The 16,107-nt window shown below is 40.0% G+C and overlaps 1 protein-coding gene across 1 annotated transcript in view; it reads right to left on the bottom strand.

The window, feature by feature from the left end:
• Positions 1-16,107, bottom strand: part of LOC139714457 (sorting nexin-29-like) — a 43,480-nt gene that overhangs the window by 12,876 nt on the left and 14,497 nt on the right. Inside the window, exons 4-7 of the mRNA XM_071626167.1 lie at positions 12,686-12,860; positions 10,563-10,695; positions 2,343-2,457; positions 847-1,848 (exon numbers count right to left, since the gene is read on the bottom strand). Of these exons, the coding sequence (XP_071482268.1) occupies positions 847-1,848; positions 2,343-2,457; positions 10,563-10,695; positions 12,686-12,860 (1,425 nt within the window). The remainder of the gene's footprint in view (positions 1-846; positions 1,849-2,342; positions 2,458-10,562; positions 10,696-12,685; positions 12,861-16,107) is intronic.

Raw genomic sequence — 16,107 nt, 5'->3', positions numbered from 1 at the left:
AACTCTTTCAGACATGGTCTGAAAGTCTGAGATAAAATCAACATCACATCAGACATTGCCAAGCTCTTTGTAAAAAAAAAGAAAGATAAGTCATTACTCAATCAAACAAACAAAAATATGCCTTGTTTAAAATGTCTCTCTATTTACCACGCAAATTTTTTCACCATCATCCTAGTACTTAATTCAATTTAAACTCTGGAATATTTTCAAGAGAGACAGAAATTCAGGGGGTGTCTTTTTTCTCCTAATTGTAATGACAACCTACTGACTGTCCTGCTGCCCAGCAAGACTCGAACTCAAGTGTTTAACATTCACCCTTGAAAAGCTGCTAGATCAATAATCCCTTCTAAACAAAACAGGACGCAAAAGAAAGGCCTTTTTTTTAAATTTCTGTTTAGAATTTGATTTGATTTGATATGATTTTGAGTTCATTTTTGCTCTTTTCAACAACAAAGATATCATGATAATTGATACGAACAGTCTTTCATACCGTGTGTGAAATATGTTTGAGATGAAATGCAAAATGAAACTCATTCACACATGAAAACATGTAAGATCAGTCATGTCATCTGTATACAAAAAAAGAACAGCAAAGCCCTTATTTGATCCCATCTGATTTGATATGAATTGATTTGATTTAATCAGACCTAACTTGATCCAATTTTGATTTTGTATCTTCAAGGCAATATAAACATAAGATATTTGACATGGAAGGCCTAAAGTTGATTTCTGCTTGTGTGTGTTTTTAGTGCTGAAATGCAAAAGGCATTATGGAGCTGAGGCACAAACTAATGACATCAACATCCAAGGGTCATTCCTTTTCCAGGAAGTCGTTGTGACACTAACCTTGGGCAACAGGAAACATGGCCTCATCTGATTCCTCTCCCAGGAGATGAAAGCTCCCCCTGCTCAGGGCTGGACTCATCCTATCACCAGACTCCAAACTCTCCCTCTTGGTCGTCGACATCGCTGCCTCCTCCACGTTGATCTCTGCATCGTCTCCGTTCGACAGCGACTCCCTGGCAGCGGCAGCGCCGTAGGTGTCGTAGATGCTCCTCGTCGTCGTCCCCTCCGGCGTGGAGATGGTGATGTCCTGCCGGAGCTGGTCGCTGACTTCGGTGGCGTCCACCGAGTTCCTCAGCCGCTCGTACTGGGCCAGAGTGGAGGTCTCCAGGGGAGTCGATGGAGGAGTCTTGGCGGGGAAGGCGGAGTAGAGTTCCCGTGAGTGGATGGGCGGGTCCGAGTTGGCTGCATTGGGCGTGTCCACGCCGTTGACGAGAGCCATCTGCTGGCGAGTAATCTCCATCTCGTGGTTCTTCATTGAGTTACGTATTCGCTCGTATTGGTCCAGGAGGGACACTTCCTGGGGCGTGGAAGGGGGTGTGGTTGCTGGGAAGGACACCGGTAGATCCTCTGAGGCCGAGGAGGAATCTCTACCTATATGGACACCATTTGCTCCTAGCGCCCCACTCCTGGCATCTGGAGACAGTTCCTCTGAATGTGATGCCCACGAGTTTGATGCACTAAGGGCTTCGTGCCTTTCAACCCCAGCCTGCACAGAGTCTGTTGGCCCTTGACTAGTCATTTCATCTCCTGCCACTGGTAATTGTCCATTGCTAAAGCCTCCAGCCGCCTCGCTTAGCCTCCCAATCTCACTACTCGGAGCAAACTCCTGCAAACTGTCGTAGGAGTCTACGGACTCATTGCGGCCGGTCTCGCCAAGATTGATCTTGAGAGCCGGCGAGCTGGAGAGTACTGAAGTGGTGGAGGATCCCTCGGCATCGTTGAAGGAGACAATGGATACAGCTGCCTTCTTCTTGCCTTTCTTCTTCTTCTTTTCTTTGTGCCCTGCAAGAAAGTAGAGCATCCAGGATGGAATCCATGATAGAGTTATGCGCATACACACATTTACTTCGAGTGCAGATGTCATTTGAATACTAAAATGGGCAAATATAAGACCGACAACTCAAGCAACTTCTAACTTCAATTATGATACTGAAAAAACATTTTGGACCTACATGTAAGCACCTCACCCAGTTTAATGGGCTAATTGTCATTTATTCATCGTTGTAAAAGTAAAGGAACTATGCCATAACACTATAAGTAATTTAAAAAAAAAACAACTGGGAAGACTTTTATCACAGAGAAGAAAGAGAAAAACAGGATGGAAAATTAAATAACAATCAAAGGCAAATATAAAGCAAAGAAAGCAACAACTGAATGAAAGGAAATAAATGATGAAGGAAAAAGAGTAAGAAATAGAAGTACGTAAAGGAAGATGGAAAAGATGATGATGAAGAAGAAGTAGAAGAGATCAGAAGAAGGAAATGAGAGAGGGCTACCATGTGAAGCTGTCGAGGCAAGAATGACAGGTTCAGGGTCCTGGTCTTGGAGATGTTCAGCCTGCACTGTCTCTGGGGCTTGGATGAATGATGAGAGTGATGTGAGGGCAGATGGCTGCAAGATTCAAAGGATAATACATAAAATAAAGTAAACATTATAATGTAAAAAAAAGAAAAGAAAAAAAAGAAAAAAGAAAAACAAACAACAACAACAACAAAAACCTCATAGACTTTGACATGCCCAACAATAAAGGCAATAAATATTAAAATAACACTGTATAGTAAATCTGCATGTGTCTGCCACCCAAAGGAAACATAAAAATATGGCCTTTCTTCAGTGCTTCTAGCTTACTAGTATTGGACTTGAACTGCATCTTGTATTTCTGTTACATACACAACATCCATGTCCTCTATTCATATATGAATGCAAAGGGTTCTAGGATGTTACTTCTTGTCATATCTCAGAAATAAGTGTACAGAAAAAAAAAAAACATCAGCAACACTAAATAATGCACTGTTTCTAAATTTCTTTCATTCTCAGTGAATGATTTGGTTGTCATGACAATCCACTGAATTCACCCCCCCCCCAAAAAAAAAGAAAGAAAAAAGAAAGAGTTGTTTATAAATCCTTTGTTTCCACTGAAGGCTGGGAACTATTTTCATCAAGTACCGGGTATATTCTGTGTAGGATAGTATGCGTATAACATGACAAAGTCCACACTGTGTTCGGAGAATTAATACAGGTGACTTACTAAATTGAAAACCTGATGTTGAAATGCAGAAGTTGGCACAAGGGAAATATCATGTAACAGTAGACATTATTAATAATGTGTACAGAATCTATCATAAGGTGCACTAAAAACAAAAAAGGAAGAGAAAAGAAGATAATATCTATCCAAGTTAAGCAAAGCAGTTAATGATACTCTCATTATATATATATATATATATATATATATATATATATATATATATATAATATATTTTTTTTTCTGTTACCCATGCAAAACTGGGAATAAAGAGATACAAACACAACTACCAGAACTCCTCTTGAAATCTATTAGTCACTGCAGCCTCTTAGCATTCACATTCCGAGTGGTGTTTCGCATGGAGAGCAGTTCAAATATTGGCTGGATATGTTTACAATCACTCCAAATTTTACTCACAGTGAACAGTATGGATGGCTACTATCAAATCAAACAATCTAAAGCAGAAGGAACATCAATCCGATGCTGTATTTTATCTGCATCACACAATTTAGCCACTAAAACTTCTCAATGGTCTATGGACACGACTGACTGGACAGATGCAACTGCTGTTTGCAAAACATATAAAACAACTAATGCATGATTCAGATGCCTTCAATACCTTCCCTTCGATATTCAAACTGTTTGATTTTGTGAGAATTGCATAGCAGAAAGGCGCAAAAAAAAAGAAGTTTATGTAACACTAGGTATTCAAATTAAATTGGGATACAGTTATCCCAAGTGTAATGAGTAAAATAATGCTTGAAGAAATTAATATTACTATTACATGTACTATCATTATTTTCATAAGAGATGGAGTATTTTGATGCAGACTACATGTACATTCTAAAATAAAATTACAGTGCATCAAAAGAATCTTTGTGCAAAACATGCATACTGCACAATTGGAAAACCTCATTTATACTTGCATGTACTTCTGTTTTGCAAAATAATACTCGGTTTAGAATATATCACACATCACATTGTGGTGCTTTTGACACTGGGGTACACTGAGACATGTACATTGTACATTTAGGATGTCATGGGAACTTCAGGGTGCAACAAGGATACAAAAAAACAAAACAACAACAACCATGACCTGAGTAGGTTGTAGTACTGATTATGCAGTGAAAATAACATAAATGCTTGTGTATGTTTTTTTTTCCTGTATACAATGTTGTTACCTGTAGAGTTAGTTTCACACATCTACTAAAAACAATTCACAAGTATTAAAGTAAAAAGTGAGTAGTGTTCTAGCATCTCAAGATTTTTGCGCAAAACAGTTGCATTTAAATTTTCCCAAGAATACAAATGAATGGAATTCCACCTTGCACTTCATACCTTGGACAAAGTGGGAATATCTACATAAAAACGTAATTGAAATATCAGGGTTTTCCCTTAGTTGGTATATTGTAATTAGAGTAAATCAATGCAAGAAGTAGACAACAATGATATTAAACCGAGTTGTTGTTGTTGTTGTTGTTGTTTGTTTGTTTGTTTGTTTAAAACAAAAATAACCCATCAAAACACAAAATGCTAACATAACATGATGCTGAAATAAAAAAAAAAGAAGTATAACAAAGAGATACTCAGTATCATAATAAATTAGGATACTCATAAGATTGCATTATTCTGCTACAAAAACTTAGGACTGATATGGTTGGGCTTGTTTTCAATACAGAAAGTGAAATTCACTCAGTCGTCAAATCATTCCAAATTCTGCACCATTTCTACCTACTTACTTTGATGACAAGCAGTGTTCCAAGCGCACTGTGCTGATTCTGACTGTTTTGTTTTGTTTTGAATAGTCACCTGTTCCGCAGTTTAAGGCAATCAGCATATAACACAGGGTGTTCAGACCACCCCCCTCCCCCCCCCCCCCCCCAAGAAAAATGCAGAAAAACAGTATCATAGCTAAATGTATGCGATGAATATGTGTCTTAACATTTCATAACAAAATGTTGTATAACCTATTGCAATGTCATGTAACGATTGCGAATATAGCAACACGCACAGTGGAAAACTGTGCACTGACAAAGTATGTTTTTTTCTTCCTATGTCGAGATATGTGTCTGAACAGTTCATAGGCTTTGTGATGGAAATTTTATACATTTCTTCAGTGAGTTTTGGTATAAATGTTTTGTGTCTGCACAGGGCTAAGTTGGCAACAGGAATGTCCAGTGGTAACGATCCCATATTGTTTATAAATGTGCTTGACATGGACAGGCTTGCGTATGGAGTACGGTAGACAAGTAATGCACGTGTGTGCAAGTGTGTGTGTGTGTGTGTGTGTCTGTCTGTCTGTCTGTCTGTCTGTCTGTCCAGGGAGGTCTATAGCACCTCCCTGGTCTGTCCATGTGTCTGTGTGTGTATGAGTATGGGTTCCCTGGGAGGGTGTAGTTAAGTCATAACTAAACTGAGAATGGCTATCATTTGACAAATAAGACAAACAGCAAAGGGCTTGGTTGGGGTACAAAGTCTACTTGTTACAACTGATAATATCTCAAGCCAAAGAAAGACACCCAGAATGAGGCTGAAACTATAATTTTGGTAAGGGAATATTCTGTAGGGCAGTCTTATTTCAGAAATCAAAAGTTCAATGAGAAACAAAGAAAAAAAGAAAAAAATCTGTGAAATTTCATTACATTGTACTACAAATGAAAGCCTCTTTATTCAAATCAATAAGTAAAAAAAAAAAACTCAGTTTTTTTATACTTCTAATGAACACTGTTTTGTATGAAATAAAGTGAAACACATTTTAAAATATGTGAAACATGAGTCCACTTTGATAGATTACTTTAATACATCCTCGGATTTACATTAAGTGGCCAAAGTTTACATCCAATAAAGGGATTGTAACTTATATTAAAGGGACTGTACAGTAGTGGTTGATGTGGGGATTCATGTTTTGAACATTCCTAAGTGAGATAATGAGAAACCTCTTATGAAATATGAAAGAGCATGTAATTTCAAGAAGGATTCAACGTTTATTTGAAGAAAATTGGTTTTCAAATGGCTGAGATATCCAAAAAAGTGATAATAATAAAAGGCGTCAGGCCACGCCTTTTATTAGGATTTCTTTGTTTCACATTGTTTTTGGATATCTCAGCCACTTCCAAACCGATTTTCATCAAATAAACTTTTGATACCCTTTAAAATTGCATGCTCTTTGACATCTCATAGAGTGGTTTCTGAATATCTCGCAAAATGTTAAAAGCTAAATCCTCACCTCAACCAGAACTGTAAACATCCTTTAAACTGCCAGCCATTAGTTATCTACACATAGCTGAAAATGCCTCCGAACAATTCAGATGTACGGGAGACCTTTTTTAAATTAATGTTAAACTTGCCCTTTAGGGCAAGTTGAACAATTTTATGAAGCGCTTTCAACTGATATATCGTCATATTGTTTGCATCGTGTTTGTACTGGTAGCACTGCACTGTGAGATAAACTTATCATTACCTCCGCCAAGGGAGGAGGTTATGTTTTCTTCGGCGTTTGTTTGTTTGTCCATGTGCAAAATAACTCAAAAAGTTGTGAACGGATTTGGATGAAACTTACAGGAACAGTTGAGAATGATACAAGTAACAGATGATTCAATTTTGGTAGTGATCTGGCAATTTTTATGGATTTTATGAAGGATATTCGATATTTTAGCAGCAGGCCTCGAAATAGGATTTTGGAGGGGCAAGGCCATTTAGAAAAGGGCACTTTTTCCAAGAGGCCAGGGCACTTAGGTCAGTCAGAGGGGCACCAAGGCCACATTCGAAAGGGCATGTTGGGTGTTTATACGTGATGTGAATGCCCCATAGAGCTGTATGCTATCGACAGTGCTGCTACACTCCAGCAGCGCACGCACGCATAAGATCTCTCCGCAGCAGACAACGTTAGGCAGTAGGCCATACGCAATACGATGTAGGTTCTGTAATACAGAACGTTCTCAACACACACGCCGCGCTCGCTTTGGATCACCTCCAGCGCCATTTTGCTCTGAGCATGCGGCGTTGGCGCGGGTCGCGTCGGGCGGGCATGAATGCAGAGCGAGAGAGATGGCAATGCTCGCAGCCGTCCGACAGGCCTGGCATTTTTTAGCATGGCTTGCGACCACTTGCTCCGGCCCGCCGCTGCCTAGCTAGTAACTCTATGACCGCTGCGCTGCGGAGGCAGTCGGGACGGTAAAAGCCTGTCGGGTGTAGACACATGTACGTACACGTCTCGGAAAGATAACTTTGAGTTTGAATCAGATATATTGGGACGCGAGTGAACTGAAGGTATGATATTTGAGTAGACTTTGAGAAAGGGCATATTATACGTCATAAATAATAACTTTCATTCTAAAAGGGCACCACTACCACAAGAAAAAGGGCACTTTTTTTATGGCCGTAACTTTGATCAAGGAAAAAAAGGCATTGCGGCCAACGAGAGGGGCACCGACGGCCATGGCCGTCGGTGGCCGTCGGTTAATTCGAGGCCTGAAGCAGGTAGGGTCAATGAATTTGGGAGTTCAAGCTGCGCGTATTTGGGGTTTTCATGTGCGCACTAAAGTGCGTGCTCTACTTTCTGCTAAGGCGAGGTGCGCCGTCCAGCTGGAAGTTGATGACATAACAAAAGGTTTCTATATTGGGAAATCGGGCAACTTTCAGCACGCATACTCATGGCTGGAAATAACTTGTCTCTGTGGAAGAACAAGATCAGTAATGGAAATGAGCTGCTTGGCAGAGGTCTGCACTCTCAGAGTGCTTCTCTAGTTTGTTGCTAAGAACACATGCATAAAAACATATGGGTAAATGCCCACTCAGGGATGAGAGGTAAGATGGTTCAGTTCATAGCATATCTGCCTGGCAATTGAGAGGCTTGGGTTCTGGTGCGAGTTTGAATCCAAGTGAGTCCCATTGAGCAATGTTGTGTGTCATCATGCCGTCCCCTCTAATAGAGGCAAAACAAGATGTCCATTGGATGGGACCAAAGGGGGGGGGGGGACGATGGAAGTCTCATGTGTGACAGTCACAACTATGCATGTAGAAGATCCCACTTCATTCATCACAAAGAGCAGGATGCAGAAACCTGGTGAAGTGGTCTGCCCCAAGTACATACATGTACAGCAATGTACAACTTGTACTGTAGTACAGCTGAATATGGGCTATTCAGCCATCTTGTCAGAAAATAGATGAAAACTAAACAATCAACAATCAAAACTGTTATTTGACATTGTCTCGACTGCCAAGATTTCACCGCCAAACGGGCAGGGCTAGTTTGAGTCTGCTCAGATTTGTTTTGATACCCAAAAATATGCAAAGTTGTTTGACTGAGTGACTAGCAGCTCTGCAGCATGAAATCAAAGGCTGATGGCATTTGATGTCACGAGCGCCTTCATGACAAATTCAATTTATGGCTCCATAAACCAAGGGATGGGATGATTTCCCCCCACTGATCACAATGGGCATAAAATACAGTGGGCGGTTGGCCACTGTTGACAGTGTTTAATATCTACATTCTCATGTGATGAATGACACGAGATATTACAAGGGGGGTGGGATGTTAATGTTTTATAACTTCTTGTCACCTGTACTATAAAGAACAAAAAACCAAGAACTTTGTACCCTAGAGAAGTAACAGTGACACTAAATAAAAATGACTATCATCACTATGACGAGACTGCATAAACATTAAAGGGACTGTACAGTACTGGTTGAGGAAATGGATTCATGTTTTGAACATTTCTAAGTGAGATAATGAGAAACCTCTTATGAAATATGAAAGAGCATGTAATTTTAAAAAGGATTCAACGTTTATTTGATGAAAATTGCTTTTGAAATGGCTGAGATATCCAAAAAAGTGATAATGTAATAAAAGGCAACATGCCACAACTTTATTAGGATCTCTTCGTTTCACCTTGTTTTTGGATATCTCAGCCATTTCAAAACCGATTTTCATCAAATAAACTTTTGATACCTTTTAGAATTGCATGCTCTTTGACATCTCATAGAGTGGTTTCTGAATATCTCGCAAAATGTTAAAAGCTAAATCCTCACCTCAACCAGAACTGTACACAACCTTTAAAATTTAGGGTAGAAAAATGACAACATGTAGGGCTATGCGTTTTCCATTCAAGGCAAACCTGGCAGTCAGCACAATAATTTCATAAATCTTTATCAAACACAATTCTTGGACATACACATTGTACAAGTACAATGTAGCTGAAATAAATCTGTTTCCAAGCTCATGCTTTGTGCAGCATGAAACTTTCTTTGACAAATCTTTGACAAATTACTTCAGTTGCAAAGACAGCCAACTTTCTAAATCTACAGCACAGAAATCTCTCAATACCCACATATATAAAATGTGCTCAGGCTCATGACTCACATATTATCTTTGAAAAAGTTTATGACATCACAAACCTGGGCGAGTTTGTGTATGACAGGGCTCACAAAAGATGACTAGGTCAGAGTAAATCAATTGGACTATTCACCTCCCTGACATAATTCTGTGACGCACAAAGTGTGACGTCTATCTGAACAATGGATGGTTTCTCTATGTAAATATGAAAATTTTGGTAAATGACCTCAAAGTGTCTCCAAAGTCATATATGACGTTAGGTCCTTTCGTCCCACCTGTCATCACTTCTGTCAACTGGAGACAGGTGTGAAATATGTAACACATGAACTTATTAACATGCGGGTACCTGGTATGCACGATTCTGTCTTGTGTAAAGTTACTTGATATAGGCTATTCAAAAAGTAAATTCATGAAGTATGCGTACATTAGAATAGTCCTGTAATTAATCAAATCAATATTGTACATTTGTATTTGAGTGTGTTTGTGTATATCTATAAATGTACACAATGTATACAACATTTACAGGGACTTGTTATGTATCACGATATACAGGGTGTATAGCCCAGAGGAAGACACTGGATACGAGGAACTTTTTCACACATGTTTCTTTAAAAAAAAAAAAAGGTTCACACAGTTTGAACTTTATTACAATTCAGTGAATTCCCATGCAGCAGGTGCTGCAGACACAGCCAAAGAGCAGGAAAAACCATCTGGCATACTGTTACATTTAAGTCAGCATAAGAACTGCTAGACCCACTGTGTATCTACCCCTAGGGATCCAATTATTACGTGGTTTCGGGTCTCATGAAGAAACCAGGGCCTTATCCTATGACCTTCCACCTCATAACCCGGGCCCAGACTGCATCCAGTGTTTGGTTTATGTTCAAACCAATGCACTCCCAATAATAGTCATTATGCCACATTCCTTTCTAATCATGTTTCAAGAAATCATTTCTCCATGGACACACAGATAAAATGAAAAATCTACAATGTAGGAATAAAATGCCACCCATGTACAGCACCATCACAAATGACATGACAAGTTTTATCTAGCAACACCGTTAAAAGGAAACACAAATTCCTTCACTGCATTGCACCAACATCCACATCTCATCCATTGATTTGTAGCACTCATATTACCTGCTTAGCACCGTTGAGTTCGGGGTTGTCGATGTTGATGGCGAAGAGAATGGAGCCAAGGCCTCGTGCCATCGTCGGTAGCATCGTCGAGCGCTCCTCGTCCAATAGAAAGGCCCATGGCTCGTAGTACTGCCTGTAGGAGAAAACACGTCGAATTATCCTCCTTCCAAATAACATTCAGTCACTCAGCGGCATGGTAGGGAATCCTCAATCCACGTTAACTCTTTCGATGCCTGGGACTTGATGGACAGTGTGTTCAATGTTATGAGGTTTTCAGTGCCAATCGACACTCAATAAAATAAAGCTTTCTGGATAAAAAAAACTTTTCATTTTTATCTCATTGTGCCAGACTCATGTGTACATATATCCTTCCATAATGCTGTTAAGTGCCACGTACATATTTCAAAAACACCAGTGATCACTAATGTGCCCTGCTACAGAAGTCCTTGTGTCAATGGTCTATACCATTGAGAGTGAAGACTCTCAAGTTAAAAATGAAATTTACACAGGTGGTTGACACTGTCTTTCACTGGAAATTTGCATCCTAAAAAACAAACAAACAACCAATTGAGTTTGTGCATACATGAATAATCTAAATGATTATAGGTTCTATGACTAACTTGCTACGAATAAAGGAAAATTGAACTTGAAATTTAAATGAACCTAACTTTTTATTATTGTGATTGTTGTCATCATCAAAATTACTGTCTTTGTTGAACCTCATTTTGTACTTGGTGGTGGTATAAAGCAAACGAAGATTTGACGTGCAATGATGTATACAATGTACATCCATCACGATTGACATCATTGTTGGCATACTGGTGTACAGTTAATAACAAAAAATTCCCCTTTATCAAATGAAGAGCTTCCTTCCTTCTTGAATGGGTCGTAATGTTTATACATTCATGATTTATTCTGGCCAAACTTTGAGTAAACACAAATTGCACCCAAATATGTTTATTCATACTTTGCGAAGGAAATGGCACCCCCTGCCAAGTTTCTACTCAGTCTTTGCAATCTTGTTCTGGGACATCTGAGTATTTAAGCATGTGCCAAACTTCAACAAAAACAGAATGATCTGTGGGGACTACAGGCACTCGAGCTTTGCCAGTACGCATTCATTGACTTTATTTTCCCCTTCCAATTCATTTGATATTCATCACACGTTACATTCATCAGGTGCCGTTGAAAGCAGGTCAGAGGAAATATCAATGATGAGACTACTGTAACTTGAGTACTCAGAAAATGCCAGTAGCAAGCTGCAAACTGAACAACACATGCGGTGGGTCTCCGGAATAAGTTAATCAAAATACAAATCAAGCAGTACGAGCAACACAACTGTCAGCATTATACATCGTACAATGCTGTGTTCTTATTTTAGGCTCACAAATGAATTGAATACTTGTGGCAAGTCCATAATCCCAGTTGACAATAAACTCAATAATTCTGCCTTTCTAGGCCATATCTCTTCAAATGTATTGTGACACAACAACATCCCCAATATCTCACAGCCACTCAATGTGTACACACCCAAAGGTGCAGAGGTGGGACCGCATTGGTGTACATGACACAAATGTGTGATGCTACAAACTGCAGAATGTAATTTTGTTCAATTCCATGATCTGTTTCTCAGCGAGCTCCATATTGCATGCACCATATTTATGATAAAAGTAACGACAGAAAGATAGTGCTTCAATTTCATGAAGCAGAAAATTGATTTGTTTATACTGGTAGTACATGTGTGCATTCAATAAGAGCTTTAAAACCAGAAAGGGGGTAATTGTGAGACATGCTATAAGTGCTGTTGATTAACCAATACAGGAATGAGTATATCACAATTTGATCAGCTTTGCATTTTGCATTTTGTATTGTTGTCTGTTTCTTTATTTTGCATGTCTTCTGCCAACTCACTCTGCAAAGACTCAACACATTTATTTCCCAGCAAAACTATTAAAATAATCTTCATTGATCTTTTATCTATAAGATCCATCTCAATATCATATGATACCTAGATATAATCATATCACCATAAAAAGGGAAAAAGTTATTAATTAGAGCATTTCATCATATTCTTCATTTGAGTATGATAATATGGACTGCCAATTTAGTGACTTATCACCTACTTTAAGATTTCTGATCCACCCAGGATCATGTGCATGTATCTTTCCAGGGAGTGTTCGTTGAGGGTGCTTCGAAGCCACGCCCGGCTCCGCCCGGCATCCGTGGTAATGTGCTTGAGAGCCGTGTAGCGCTGGTTTTCATGAGCCGTCAGCTTGTCCTTCACAATCGGCCAGAAAACTATTGGGTGGTGGTGGGGTGGAGGAGAGGGAGGGAGAAGAGATTTTACGAGAAGATTGACATTAGATATTTGATTACAGTGTAGTAATCAGATTTTGACAACTTGACATTTATATCATCTCGTATATTTGTGATTATCTAAAAGGGGATCTAGTCATCACCTGTCATAAGGGCTTTTTACACTTGTAAATATTTGCTTAGTCCCGTACCAACGGTGGGGCTAAGGGGGGGCCTAAGCCCCACCATTGGTACGGGACTATCCTTAGCCCACTCTCTGTTTACACTCGTTTTTGCCAAAGTGGGCTAGCCCCACCGATAGTCCGGTACTATCTGGCCCTGCGAAATAGCAGGGTTAGCACCGCAATTGCAGTGCCAAGCAAGTGAGTGTAAACAGAACGAAAAAATAATCCTGGGCTAGGCGACGGAGACGAAGTCCGACCCTCACTGACCAATCAGAAACGAGGTAATCAAGTGCTCCCGGTGCGTGCGTGTACGTGTACAGTACACAGCGTAATCATGAATATTCATGTGGTTTGGAAAGTCCGGGGCTAAGAAATACGAGTGTAAAAAGGTCAGTTTCCTCCTTAGCCCCGGACAAGAGATAGTACGGGACTAACTGGCGAGTGTAAAAAGCTGAAAAAATTGGTACGGGACTAACGATAGTCCTGGGTCAGAGAAAGTCCGGGGTTAAGAAACACAAGTGTAAAAAGGGCTATAGTAGTCACTAGTCAATATCCTCGTGGACACATGCTGTACTGTCTTGATAGAAATATGCTTTTATGAATACTACCAGTATATGACAAGTGGGTTGCCAATCTGTTTTTATGGACAACTGGCAAACAATGGCCACTCGCTTGCCATTTCACTTGAGAGGCTGATCCACATGGATGGTATTGGTATGATCACAAAAGTGCTATTGATCACAGAAATACCAAGGTGGTCCACAATTTGAGCATGTTGCAAGCTCTGCAAGTGAGAATATTGTGGAAATTGTATGTGCATGGAGTGAACATCACGAGTGCGCGCAATATTTCGTGACTTATTTCTCACTGTGCTGCTTACATCCAACGTTCTGTCTTGAGCATGTTTTGCACACAAATATTAATAGGTACAGTAGTTTGATGTTTCTCAAGATTTGCAGATACAGTCTGTCTTCACACGTTTGATTAAAGGTTGAGCAGATAGCCAAGTCTTGAGGATGTTGCACTAAGAATTTGAGCATGTTGCAGGGACATGCTCCAATCAACCCCTTGTGGACCATCCTGGTAATACACTAGTGCACACTTTGGAAGTGAATGTGGTGAATTTTAATGCTGCCATCTAATTTTACACTGCAATACCATTATAAATGTACCACCTTCAAAGCAAGCTAGTATTTCATTTAGCTCACAGATGCTAGCAAGGCAGATATTAAAGATAATATTATCAAAATATTTTGCACTGGGCTAGGGGAATAGGTACAGTAATTGTAAAGATGCATGAATTCCTCAATTGGAAAAACCAGACATCAATAATCTGTATGTGAACCTGTTGAAGACTGGTCGCGAAAATATTTGGCAGGTGTTTCTGGGAAATGTGTGTTACACCAAAAGCAGCTCGTCCTCAATGGGTTAATAACATATCAATCGTTCTCCCAATACTCGCTTCTATGGGTAAGCAACAACTTGAAAAAATATTGATTTACTCATTTCTTTTTTATTCATTTCTTTATCCTCCCTTCTAGATTCTTTCATCAATTTCTATTGACTTAGTAAATGCAGCATCAAATTTTGGCCCCGAGGCATTCCCTTCTTGTGCAACCAGTCAAACATGACGTGGGAGACTTCAGAAAAATCCATTCTTGGTATCATTGCAGCGCTGTGAATTGTCTCTACTGATTTCATAGAGCAAATGTCAAAGCTGCCTTCAGTTTCAAATAATGTAAGCCTTTCTTTGTGCAGAAAAGGTGTACCCTTACATTACAAGTAGATGGTACCAAAGAATATGAGGCGGGTGTGAGGGATCCACCACTCTGAGCGCAATTGTTAAGTTTAAATATTAAGGTTGTGGGACATGTTTGTGATTGAGTCATACACTGATGAATCACTGTGGCATCTACTGCCTATAATGACTTCACGGATACATGAAGAATGAGGGTGATGTACTATACTGGTAACATTTGACAAATAGAAAGTTGCATCCTAGACCCCGTTTACAGTGCGAGGCTCGGCTGAGCCCACCTTCATTTCAGTGTAAACGCGAAAAAGGCCAAATGCGAGGCCAAAATTGGCCTCGCATTTGGCCTCGCTCTGGAGGTGGTCTCAGCCGCGGCCGAGCTGCAGCCAATTACATGCCCGGCCTTTTCTCAGTGTAAACGCAAACTGGGCCAAATGCGCGGCCAATTTTAGTCTGGCTTCCAAACCCTCTCCTGTACTATTTTGCTATTCAGGATATTAACCCCCTCAACGTTGAAAACTAGTATAGTTTAAGGTGGTTTTGACCTGCAAAGGATTTCTTCATTCGGCAAAGGCCTTTGACGGAACGGCGACTTCGTCGCCATGAAATTCAGTTGGCAAAGGGTCTGAAAAACAGACAATACCAAATTGCGTTTGTTTACAAGAAGAGCGCCACTACGACGAAATATTGAAAGGTTTGAATCAAAAGCGCGGCTGAGCCCTGCAGTGTAAACAGACAAAATTGCGGGGCTCGGCCACGGCTCAGCCCAGCCCCGCACTGTAAACGGGGTCTTAGCTCCATAGATAGTTGATGTACCTGTAAATAGCGTAAATTCCACAGATGCCAATACATTTGTATGTGCATGCTTGTATTTGGATCTTTAGCGCACAATTTACAACATCAGACCTACCAAGTCTCATGCCTACAGCATGAGTCTCGCTCCCTAGTGACCCATCTCACCTATATATGGCGTAACCAGCAATCATTTTCTCACACCTCCCAGGAAAAAAAAAAGACAAAATAAAACACAGATCAATACTGAACATCGGTTTGAAAGGGGGAAGCCTGCTAAAACAATGGGGTTCTGAGTAAGGTTAAAGGGATGGTACAGTATTGGTGGAGATGAGAATTGGGCTTTTAACTTTTTGCGAGACACCAAGAAAACACTTATCAGTCGCAGCGGACGACTATAATTAACTCCCCCGAAACCCACAAAATGTTTTGAATTTTCAACCGTCATCGAGGCAGTGCGAATCGGGCATTCTCATTTTCACCAAAAAAACCTTCTCATATCTCTGCTATACACAAACCA

The sequence above is a fragment of the Diadema antillarum genome, unplaced genomic scaffold, assembly GCF_040938485.1.
Source record: "Diadema antillarum isolate AM-2024a unplaced genomic scaffold, OU_Dant_1.0 seq00002278_RagTag, whole genome shotgun sequence".
NCBI classification, from domain to species: domain Eukaryota; kingdom Metazoa; phylum Echinodermata; class Echinoidea; order Diadematoida; family Diadematidae; genus Diadema; species Diadema antillarum.
Note: the sequence above shows the minus strand (reverse complement) of the source record. Positions and strands in the feature narration are given on the sequence as shown.